The sequence below is a fragment of the Haemaphysalis longicornis genome, unplaced genomic scaffold (assembly GCF_048455015.1).
Source record: "Haemaphysalis longicornis isolate Haplotype H1 unplaced genomic scaffold, Haemaphysalis longicornis Haplotype H1 scaffold_8, whole genome shotgun sequence".
Taxonomy (NCBI): domain Eukaryota; kingdom Metazoa; phylum Arthropoda; class Arachnida; order Ixodida; family Ixodidae; genus Haemaphysalis; species Haemaphysalis longicornis.
In genome coordinates, this window is record NW_027526445.1 from 165,692,322 (window position 1) to 165,704,202 (window position 11,881).

An 11,881-nucleotide genomic window follows, 5' to 3' on the forward strand; every position below is an offset into this window, starting at 1 on the left:
GCAAGCATGGGCAGCCGGATCCGGGGCTCTCCGTCCACGCTCCTGCGCCCGGAATGTTCGTCAGAGAGAGGCATTGGAGGTCTTTGAGGAAAACGGCTCACACCAAGTGTGCCACTGACGACGCGACAGCTCCCTTCGTATCGACGTGCCTTTGCTGTTAGGAACTGCAAGCGTGCGTAGGCGTGTGGGGAAGCAGGATCACGGGAGGCTGCAGGATCTGCTTGACTGCTAGCAGCCGCGTCACATGTGATGTGAAAAAATGCCCCATTGAGAACGCGGTTAGAGAGAGAAAACTTCTTTATTCAGCAGAGCCTTGTGGGAGTGGAGCCTTCTTACACGTAGCCTTGTGCCGTCTTACATGCTACCCAACCAGCAGGAGCAGGGCAGCAGCGTCTCCCACTTCTCGGGTGAATGAGGAGGAGGTGGCAAATCAGGCTTCTGGGCACATTCAAGGATAATGTGCGTGAGTGTTCCTGACTGCGTACAGAATTTGCATTGGGCTTCGTGTTGATTTGGGAACATCTCGTGCATCAGTGCTGGGTGGGGATTCGTGTTTGTTTGCACAAGTCCAAGCGTTGAGTACACCCATTTAGACGCTTCTATGGAGTTATATCTGTGTGAAAGGCACCATGTTGTACCAATTAACTGGTGTCCGTTTGGCGATGGGATATAACGCGGGAATAATATTTGAAAACGAACAATAATTTAAAATGCGCTGCAAGGAGCGTCAAAGAAGCCTGTAAGGCTGGATCCATAGTTAATTAAATTTATCTGGTTACTCACGAGGGAAAAATGAGTATTTAAAGAAGTTTGTACCTCAAAAGAGGTCATTTTCAGGTGCTGGCGTTGTCCGTTGGTGTCCCCGCATGACGACGACAATGTAACAGAAGCATAAATCTTGTGTTGTATTCTATTGTATAGCTGATGGGGTAATAACTTCATTTTGTTCTACTGTTTATTTCTCAAGATAACGGTCCATTGACTTATTTTACCAAAGCAGTTATAGACGTGCATCCATGGCTCTTAAACGTGAAGAGAACTGTCTCCTTCTGTACATTTTCCAATTTGTTTACGCCAGTTTTCGCTGAAGGGAAGTCAATAACCCCTATCTATACAGCTGTGATTGTAAAATGGATATGGTTCTCACGGAACGTTTTATGTGCCCAAAAGGCGCTGTTTTTATTTTTGACTAGGAATAGGAGTGTTTTTTTGTGTCCACGCATATGTCCTTGAAATCTGCCGCACTTCTGTGTATATCTCATATCCTTTTTAAAGCGAAGATTTATGTCAATTATAAGAATTATTTCATGCCCCCCTCGCATCCTACCATGTGCTCAACTGTACTAGCAGCGCGTCATTTTGGGTGAAATTTTAGGTGCGATAACGCATTTGTAAATTGGGATGTAGAAAGTGCGAATACGGGATTGAAGGGCACAAAAAAACACAGTAGTACGCTTTTGTTACCGTTCTGCTCGAGGCACACAACGTAAACATTGCCATGGGAATAATTTTGAGTCCACCATTACCGATCTTTCACGTCGATGAATGGGTTGTGTCACAAGCCGTTATCAGTTAAATAAGGGTACGTAAGGGCCATGCAGACAAGATGTAAGTTTGGTTCATTTGAAAGATCTCCTCGTTAAAATAACAGACACCACTTTTAACGTAAACGTCACTCAAATAAGCTACATATTTAGAAAAAAAGAGAATGGCCATGTGACCCACTAGCTCATTTCCCGCGCTAGAACCTATGACGTATTATGGGCAGCTGTGCGATCGGCTGAGGCCAGCAAAAGCAAATCCAAGTTAGGCAAGGGTTATAAGCTTGCAGGGCGAGCTATTTGCGCTTCAATTTGATGCATATTCTCTTTGTAGCAGTAAGAATGGTGTGGTAAGCAATGGAAGTTAAAAAAGTACACGTAAACATGGAAGCACCAGTGCGTACTGCTGTTGGTACTGCACGCACTATGCTTGTTATAGCTGCACAGCAGTGCGGTGCTTTTGGGTTATTGTCTCACACGACACTGGTTTATTGGGGCAAGCGACATTGTCTTACGTGACCCTGTTTGTCGAGAATACTAAATGTTTCACGGAGCGCTCTCTGTCAACCGTAACAAAAACGACCTGGATGCAAATACGCTCCAAAACAAAGCGAGCGCGGACAGCGGTATAGTGGCGCCATCTAGGAGCGCTGACACTAAAAGAAGCGTTTCGCAGTTCACTGCAGATTAAACAGCGTACTAGTGTTCGCTTGAACATCTGGCCTGGATACGTCACCGCAGACGTCACGAAACACAATTTCGCGGAACAATCAAAATTTTGGGTGTTGCGCTGCTGATCACGAGGTCGCGGGTTCGATTCCCGGCCACGGCGGCCGCTTTTCTGATGGAGGCGAAAAGCAAAAACGCCCGTGTGTACGAGATTTCGGCGCACGTTAAAGATCCGCAGGTGGTTAAAATTAATCCGGAGCCCTCCACTACGGCGCGCCCCATCGCCTGCGTTGCGTCGGCGCGTTAAACCCAATCAATCAATCAATCAATCAATCAATCAATCAATCAATCAATCAATCAATCAATCAATCAATCAATCAATCAATCAATCAATCAATCAATCAATCAATCAATCAATCAATCAATCAAAATTTTGGCTTAAATTGTTTAATTTCTCAGTGAAGAAAGCATCGCTCGCCGCCGGACAAGAGCTAGGGGCACTATATAGCAGCAAATGTTTCGAATAAAACAATATTGTATTTTATCTGCACGACCACTCTAAGTATAAAGCTAATCGCATTAAAATCACATTTAAAAGCATGTCAATCCTAATTGCATTATGACCCTTTCGGATGCATAAATAAAAGAAGAGTCCCTGTAATCTTCTGCAGGCTTTTAGTCCGCGTACTTGTATTTGACCACAGATCTTTACATAAATAATATTCCTTGATAACAAAGCAATCAACGTTCTGACACGCAGCGATGCGCCTTTGAAGCCCGTGCGCCATTCCCCCGCCGTCCGTGGCTCCTAGCGCAACCTTCAGCCGAGTACAGGTAAGTCATTTGCAACGCTCCGGTGTTTTCGCTTGAAAGAAAATCTCCCGAGCGTAACTATATATTCTAAGGAAATGAACTTAAAGAAATGATTGCCTCCAAGGGGACGACGAGGCTTCATCTACGTGCCCAAACCGCTGGCCATACCTTGATGCGCCGTTATCGGCGTTGCATGCTACCCGTACAGGGCAAATTGAAATTGAAGACCTCTTTGTGTGTTGACACGCGTTCTTAAGAGACTTGGCTTTTCAATGAAGGCGATTACGAAGAAATCGGTGAGCATAAAAGGTGAACACGGGTGGTTACGACGTTAGATGCAGAGAATCCGCATAGAGCCTGCTGTCTCAGGGAGAGTGGGGGGAAATGTGTTTTTGCTACACTGTGTTAACTCTAAGCGTCGTGTGCTTCTATGCGTACATCTATTGCAAGCATTTATTGGAACGTTTGTCTCCAGCGCTTCTAGTTAAAGCGCTCAAGCTCGCGTAATCGAGCAACAAAGGGACAACAGAGTTACCATAAGGTGAGCTGCTATTACTCTTAAATGCATCTACTTTTAACTCGCCTATTGTTTGTTACTGAGTGAAGAGTAAAGTTTCCTTAATTCAGACGGGAACCATGTGTTCGCAGACAGGGTATCAGAAATAAAATTGCGTAACACGAGTATTCGTGCTTTTTACCAATCCTTGCAACAGTCTTTACGCGTAACATCGATCTAAGATGTGTGGACAAATTTTTAGCTAAATTTCTTTTTTACTCTCAATAAGCTCTTCTCTCACAAGTTTAAATACTTTACCAGTCTACCTGTGCAGACCCTGCATTATTGACGTCCATCATATGTGCAGCTTCGCGAACACAAAGAATGTTAACCATTTATGCCATCCCATATTCTCCCGGAACTCGACAACGAGGTGCGTTGAGCAGTTTTGAAACGCGTGTATTGTACAGCCACTGTAGCCTTGGAATTAAATGCGTTGCAGGTGTCGAGCTTGTAGGCTTTCGGATACTGCGGCCGGAATACCTTAGAATGGGAGACAGACTCAGCATTCTTGTAAAGTGTCTTTGCTATATATGAAAATCGGATAGCTTCCCAGTTTACATGAAGGAAAAGGAACAATTCGCATGGCCCAGTGCAATTTTAACATTTAAAGAACTCCGGAGTAAGCAAGCGGCTCAGACCTTTCCCTCAGAAAGTTACCATTGCCTCACTTAAATCATCCACAAGCGGAATTAAAACCAGTGTAACAAATGGAATCGGATATAAGGCGTTTGACTAAGAAGGATTCTAAGCCGCCATGAGTGGTAGTGGCTTATTCTTCTGATCGAACCATTGAAAATCAAATTGCTGCAAATGATTGCAAACTATACAGCTAGTTGCAGATCATCTATTCGCAGATCATCGTCACACACTAATCTCGTATTTTTGTATTACATTACGTTTCTATCACGCTTCTCAAAAAGCAAAGCCTATGTATTTCTGCCAATCAAATATCCTGTTTACCAGAGAAGTTTCCCTTCACAGGTCGTGTATTTGCGAGCCAAGACAGCAGCGACGAACAAGATATCAACAGCTTCGTGTGCTGTCTGCCACAAGTTGGAAGAGTCTGAGGGATGTCCGGGAGCTCGGAGGGAAAGCCGGTGCCGCGCACTCTGGTGCTCGACCTTGTAGACGGTGTCCTGGTGCCTCCCAAGTCCTTCCGCCGGGAAGTGGTCAGAGACGGCCTCCGGTACGTGGCTCGACCCGGGGACATCTTCCTCGCCACTTATCCCAAGACCGGGGCCACGTGGACTCAGTACACACTCTGGTGCCTGATGAACCTAGGCGAGGAGGGAACGGGGAAGGAAATTACGACGCTGCCTTCGTTCGCCGACATCATGACGAAGTGCGTGCCCTTCCTGGAACTGGTGAGATGCGGAATCGTGCACATTGTTCGCAGCTCTTCACTTTGCCACCCTTTGCTCCTTTCTTCGCGAGAACGTCGTTACTGGCCGTTTAGTCCAAGGTTTTTCAGAGATTTCAAGCAGTACAAAAACTATAAATAAAAAATGGCCGCGCACCTGCTTGCTACGCTCCAAATGTCGTAGAAAGGCGATATCTTCTTGCCGCCCTGTCACTAACCCCCTCCTCCCTTTTCCTTCCCTCTCACACATAGCTTCCTTGGTTAACAAAGTGAAGGTTTCCTCAGTTAAATTTAACCTTTCGGCGTTCGCACTGCACGTGCGCTTCTGTTGGCACCTTTTGTTTCTTTTAATCTTGGCGCAGCTCGAAGTCTTCCGTCTTAAGTATTTGCTTCCATCTCGCCTCCCTTCTATATCGTTTATAGCGCGTTTCTTTTTCTTTTGCAACTATAAAAATCGATTGCAACTATAAAAAAACAATTGGTGTACTCCCGATTATGTACAGTCCTTGTCAAAATTTTCTAGGCCATGACAAAGGTTTTTAGTACACAAAGAATATAAAGCAAACGTTTAACGTTTAACTGTGACTCAATCATTTTATGATAGTGAAATAGAAAGGTGTTTTCTCCTGCTTTCCGGCATAAAAATTTTCAGTTTCGCGCAATAGGTAAGCTTGTACTTTGAATTTTTAGGGTCCTAGGCACTTTTGGCATGGCCTAGAAAGTTTTGACAGAGTCTGTACTCACATTTTGCCTCAAATGTGCCTGAGGCGACCTTTGCCTTGAATAGTGTGGATATCTATGAGCCATTCCAGCAGTTTTAGTAGTTTGGAATGGCCTTACGTATACTTCGTTGCCAAGCGTCCTCTCAAGTGTTGCTTGGCCGGGAAGTTGTGTCGAGTTAGATGAAGACATCAACAGACTGCCAGAGACGCTGAAATTTAAACAAAATTTAAAAACAAAAATAAAAGAAAATACGCTCGGCATTCACGTCAGGTATGCTTAAATTCGATGTATAGTTTAATGTTTTGTTATTTAGAATTATACTTTTCTTCACCGTATACGAAGACACTACTACATTTGCGTCTCTCACATGTGGCGACATTTCTTTCTCGTTGAACTGTTTAGAAGAGGCTACAGCCTGTACTGATTATGTGTCTCAGCAGTTATTGTTGATTGGAAAATTATGCATAGAAGGTGATGAGGAAACAAGGGAGTGGTACATTCACGTCGCAACGACAACTTGCGCTCACAGCTTCGAGAAGACTGTATAAAAGCATTTCATTGATGTGCGCTCTCACACACAAATCAAAAGCTCGACCTGACAATAAGTAGTCTCTTCAAAAACTAATGATAAAGCTGAATCTTTCGGCGTTTCGTTTGGCCTCAGAAACTCGGCTTTTAATTGCGCCTTAAGCATTGTTAAGTGTTTTATAAAATGTACCTGTAGTGTGCGTGTATATCTCCATCACGAATGAGGATCGTGAACCTTCAAGTCCATCTTACTAACACCATGTGCGGTATTTTGCAAGAGATGAAGTAATAGTAAAACGAAGAAATACTGAAATGAAGGAATAGAAAAAATAATATTTTGAAGAAGTAAGAAATAGTATAGTGATACCATTCTTTATTTATTCTAATGTTAGAGTGTACTGGGAACAGAGCTACCGGGATAGTTCCTGTGGTACTGCTCCCTTCTCAATTTGCCGTGGCTTTCAATAGTATAACTGGGCTCTCCTGGTTCGTTCGAAAATGGGTTGATCGCGTTGGCGACTTCGGTGTAAAATCGTTTGGTCATCAATTTTTTAACCAAAAGATGTTGCCCTTCAACATTTATGTGTTGTGCTCTTCAAGCATTGTGTTGCCTTATCCTTAGTTTTAACTTGCCATGTTTGTGTCCTAGTATTGATGATGCAGTACGGGCTATTTTGTTTGCCTCTTAAAATGCCTCAGGACAACGCGTTCACCGCAACCCATGTGTATTTTTATCTACTCCATTTTATGCATACCCGCTTAGTCTTAGGCCCTATCATTGCAGTCGTCTAGATTTCTTTCCCGTGGAATGCAAAGTTTCCGTTCCTTTTGACCAGACAATCGTACCCCTAATCTTTGTTAGGGTACCACGTCACCATTCTTCGTACGTAAGCAGCAGTATCCTGTCGCCTCCACAGCGAATCCTAAGAAGGGCAATAGTTTCACTGCCATTCGTTGTATTTGTTTTGTACAGATAATTGTATCATTTGCGTATCTGTCGCCCTGCTGCTTACATCTGGAAATCACATGAGCTAGAGTGGATTTTTTCCGTACAAATACTTATTTTTAGTGCAGTTACAAGGATAATCAAACAAAAGGCTACAAACCATTCGGGTGTAACTTCACGTAAAGGTCTATAAACGACATGTAGTCGAAAGGAAGATAATAGGTTCAAAGTTCCTAGTAAGTTGGAGAGAATAAGCAAGTTAATTTTTACAAAAAAGATTGAAAACTTTTCTGGAAAGGAAGATACTCAGTCTGGTGCTGTAGTTTGCATTTTATATTGTTATAAAATTTTTCAGTGCGAATGACTCGTTTTATGGTGTTCGACGTGCTTGCCTTCTCGAATATTTTTTGGCTCTAACCAATCATACCCGACCAGCTCAACTGTTTATTTTGACACAGTGCACTTGGAACGAAGTGCACACGAGTGTCTTGAATGACATAAGAGTTTGCAGAATAATAAAAGTTAGTTAGGAACAGCAGTTTCAGTTAAAGGGCTCAGATCTGCCAGACGGGATGACGACGGCATGACATTGTAAAAGCTTTGAACAAAAATTCCTCAATTACTCTGTTATTCTTTCAATACAACTTTACAATAGGATACCTTTGTCGGCTCCCTGAGTCGTATACAGAACATTTCGTGGCCTGCCATATATGGTGGTAACCAGACTCCGTCATAGGCTTTCAACTTCTGCTATTTTACACTGTCCTAATCCGTTCTTTGCCCGTTTTCATATGTGGGCTACTGCTCATTATTTGAAAAAGTGACTGCTGAATATACACAGCCCATGGTAAATGTACGCTTGATTTATTTATTCTGGTTTGGATCAGCAGTAACAACTCGTACAGCATGGTTATATTCATCTTTCTTCTGAAATTTCATTACCCATGCTGAACAGGACGCTTTCTTCGAGTCTGTCTGCACACAAGCACATTCAAACATTCCGAAACAAATACAGAGACACACAGCGCACTATGTGCATTTGAGCGTGACCTACTCTAACTCTGTAGTCTACAGATTATGAACAACTTGCCTCCCCTCCCAATTGTCGCAGGTTGGTCGCGAAGTGGCCGAGAACACTCCGGAGCCGCGCATCATCAAGCACCACCTCTCGTTCACGGCGTCTCCGTACCACCGCGACGCCAAGTACGTGGTCATCGTGCGCAACCCGTTCGACTGTGCCGTTTCCTACTACCACCACTGCATGGGCGACCGCGTCAACCTCGGAATGCGCGCCGACACAACTTTCGACGAGTTCTTCGAGGACTTCATGGACGGCCACGTGCCCTTCGGCCACTACTTCGAGCATATCCTCTCCTGGTACGCCCACCGAAACGACCCCAACGTCTTCTTCTTCTACTACGAACACTTCAAGCGCGATTCTGCCCAGACTGTCCTCGCACTGGCCAAATTCGTCGACAAGAAGATCTGGGGAAGGCTTCGAGCCGACGAAGCGCTCCTGAACCAGTTCCTAGAACGGACGTCATTCGCCAACCTGAAGTCTAGCGTGTCCTTTAAAGGTGACGTGCATGCCGTGAGCGAACACAAGGCAGAAGGCGAAGTCAAAGGCCACAACCATGCTGATGACAAAGAGAATGGGCCGGCTCATAAGGCCTCCACAGAAGCTCAGGCACCACTGAGCAACTTTTTTCGGAAGGGGCAGGTCGGGGACTGGAGGAGACACTTCAAGCCGGAGCAGAAGCGCCGGCTTCGCGACATGTACGACAGGCGAATGCGCGGAACAGAGATGTGGGACGTCTGGGAGGAATACCTGGACTGAGAGATCCTGGAGCGACCGTCCGGAGTTTGGATGTGTACTTAGTGGCTTAACAGATGTGCGCCTGTCCCCCGGGATATCTGAAAATAAAATAAATATCGGTTCGTTTCAAGTTGGGGTTCTGGGTCGTCTGTATAATAACCTGAGTTGAGGGGCCGATACGCTCATGATCAACGCTACGGTGTTGCTCATGGAGCTTTTTGCGGTGGGAAGGACATACATACATACATACATACATACATACATACATACATACATACATACATACATACATACATACATACATACATACATACATACATACATACATACATACATGCATACATACATACATACATACATACATACATACATACATACATACATACATACATGGTGCATGTGTGCATCTCATACAGTCGTTCATATACCTCAAATTCAAACTACGCGGAATAGGACAGCTTCGCCATCTACTAAATTGTTCGTTATCAGCGACCACCTCAGATTGAAACTAGAAGCGTGCACCTTTTTTGTTTTATTTCTGAGTCGCGCGCTATAAAGTAACCATAAGCAAATTCTCCTTTTCGTTTTGTTTTATTTACCATTTGTCCCCTTTTGGTTGCTGTTTAAAGTACCTCGAACGACCTCTTCTGCGTGGGATCGTCGTAGAGGAATGGGTAAGTTACCTGCCTGTCACCACGGGTTCCTGGGCTCGATTTCTGCTCCTGCCATGGTTTTATACTTAGATTATGTATTTTGAGTGCGAAGGTATTGGTGCCAGCGCCAGATTCGACTGAAGCAGTCAGGCTTTCTGGAATCGGCTTTTCCGGACGCCTTTTGTGGACTCCAACTGGACACGCCCTTTGGCCAACCTTGCCAAGTAACGCTTCCGTTTCAAGAAAACCTTGCTGACGCACTTGGTAAATAAAAGGTGGGGACTGATGTTTCGGCGAACAGTGGCAGCGCACTTTGGACATTGCGCCACACTATTATTGTCACGGAGGGTGTCACAGAAATTCCCCGCATTTCCCCGAGGGGAAGAAGGTGAAAGTGCGAATGCACGAGTTGAATTTGCGCGGTTCGGTAATGTTCGCGAAAGAGAGATCACACACACACACACAACTACAAAGAAAGAAAGATGCATTTATTCACAGACACCTATTTGTGTTGTCGTTGTACTTGATTGCTAGAGCGGATCTCAGCTTTGAAATTTCGTGTCAGTACTCCTTTAAGCAGGTGCATTAGCCCTTCTCACGCCCGATTCTTGGCCAATCCCCCACGTGGGTATGTGCCATGTCAGCGGCCAGGCAGCGCGCGCCCATCTCCCCCCGTTGCCAAGGAAGACGAGGAGATTCCTGGCCAATCCCCCACGTGGGTATGTGCTATGTCAGCGGCCAGGCTGCGCGCGCCCATCTCCACGTGAGCGGACATCGCCGGTGGACGCAGGTTCAGGGTCGCTTAAGAAGTGCATTGCACTTAAAAATTAAGTTTTACTCGGCTTCTAACACCAAGGGTCGGGGCTAGCAGTAGGGAAGACTATGAATTCGCTAAAGGGATGAAATCATGAAATTCGGACGCCAAGAAGGAACTAAGGCGGCGCAAAAAAAGGACGGTGGGAGAAACATCGAAGAGGCCTTCACCCTGCCGAGCATATACGAGGAGGCGGTTGTTGCTGGTGATGACGATGACGACGACGACGACGACGACGACGATATCCCCATGGTGAATTAAAGCTACCGGTGTTGTTAATCACTCGGATGTTTTATTTAACTCAGGTTTACCTTCTTCGGGCCCCACCTCCACCGACCGACCAAAAGGGCGCTTTGAGTAGTGTTCCTGCGCTCGGACACTGTAAACGTTCTGAACGGTACGTGCATTTCCCTTCGCCGTTACTGGTCCGTAAGACTCGGACAAACGATAATTTGGGAGACTAAAAAGAGTTATTAGACAAGAGCTAGGCTTAGCGGTAACTATGGGAAGCGTGTTCATAACCTCACAGTATACGCACGACCCGCCGGCTGCGTGGCGACTTTCCGCGAAAAACATCAGCGTTCACTTTGCATTTCCGCGCGAGGCCAAGCGTTGTACAACCGCCATTTGCGCGATCTTCGCAGCAACACCTCTCATATAACAAGGCTGCGGTAGTAAGGTGTAATCAGATTATAACCTGGGCTATAAGATTTCAGTCGTTCCTCTTCCCCAATACGTCTCCATACGTCCCCAATCATACGATCCGTGCAACGTATAACATGAGGTCAACAACTGAGGCTAGATGGCAGCACTCTTGGCTTCACTTTCAACACGAAGGTGTGGTTACGGGTCATTTCCTAGTCAGCGTTGAATCGCCGGGTGAAAACGACCTGGCTGAAAATGATTAAGGCCAACGATGACGTTATTAAATGGCCTCACCAAACGAAGAAGACAAAAGAAAATGCCCAAAAACAGATCCATCTGCATCGTCGCAAATTACCGTAATACTACCAAGAATGAAAGCAAGCCCGATGGGGAAAACAACGCGGTAAATGCCCGCGGCCGTACGTCTACCCTTAACGTCCGCAACACACGCTGTTGGGCATTGTGATTCCGGACTGCGCGCGGCGAGAACCACGCCCGATTAAATTTGCGTTCGTTATTCACGACAAGAGAACGCACTTTCGGCGAAGTAACGGACCGAAGCCCCGAGTGGATTTGCGTATACGGGTACGTACATGTCTGCGCCGAAAAGCGGTTCCTGCATCCGTAGTTTTCTGCGGGCTGCAAAGAGATAATTTTTATCCGTGTGATAACGGAGGAAAAGAAGCCTTCTGTCAATGTCAACAACGATTATCGTAAAAATCAGTCCAAATTGTTATAGTTCTGTAGCAATTTACGTACATTGAGTGTGAATTAGTAATGTATTGATAATTGTTCGTGTCTCCCTTTACTGTGC

The 11,881-nt window shown here is 45.3% G+C and overlaps 1 protein-coding gene across 2 annotated transcripts; it reads left to right on the forward strand.

Moving 5' to 3' along the window:
- The first annotated feature begins 3,202 nt into the window (after positions 1-3,202).
- On the forward strand, positions 3,203-9,043 carry LOC144148805 (sulfotransferase 1C2-like). Of its 2 annotated transcripts, XM_077680308.1 has the most exons (3): positions 3,203-3,564; positions 4,564-4,946; positions 8,251-9,043. In XM_077680308.1, the coding sequence occupies exons 2-3, from the start codon at positions 4,653-4,655 to the stop codon at positions 8,974-8,976; spliced, it is 1,020 nt and encodes a 339-aa protein (XP_077536434.1). In that variant the 5' UTR covers positions 3,203-3,564; positions 4,564-4,652; the 3' UTR covers positions 8,977-9,043. The 2 variants fall into 2 exon arrangements, with proteins under 2 accessions (XP_077536434.1, XP_077536435.1); XM_077680309.1 differs by lacking the exon at positions 3,203-3,564 and having other exon boundaries at positions 3,929-4,946.
- The last annotated feature ends 2,838 nt before the right edge of the window (positions 9,044-11,881 follow it).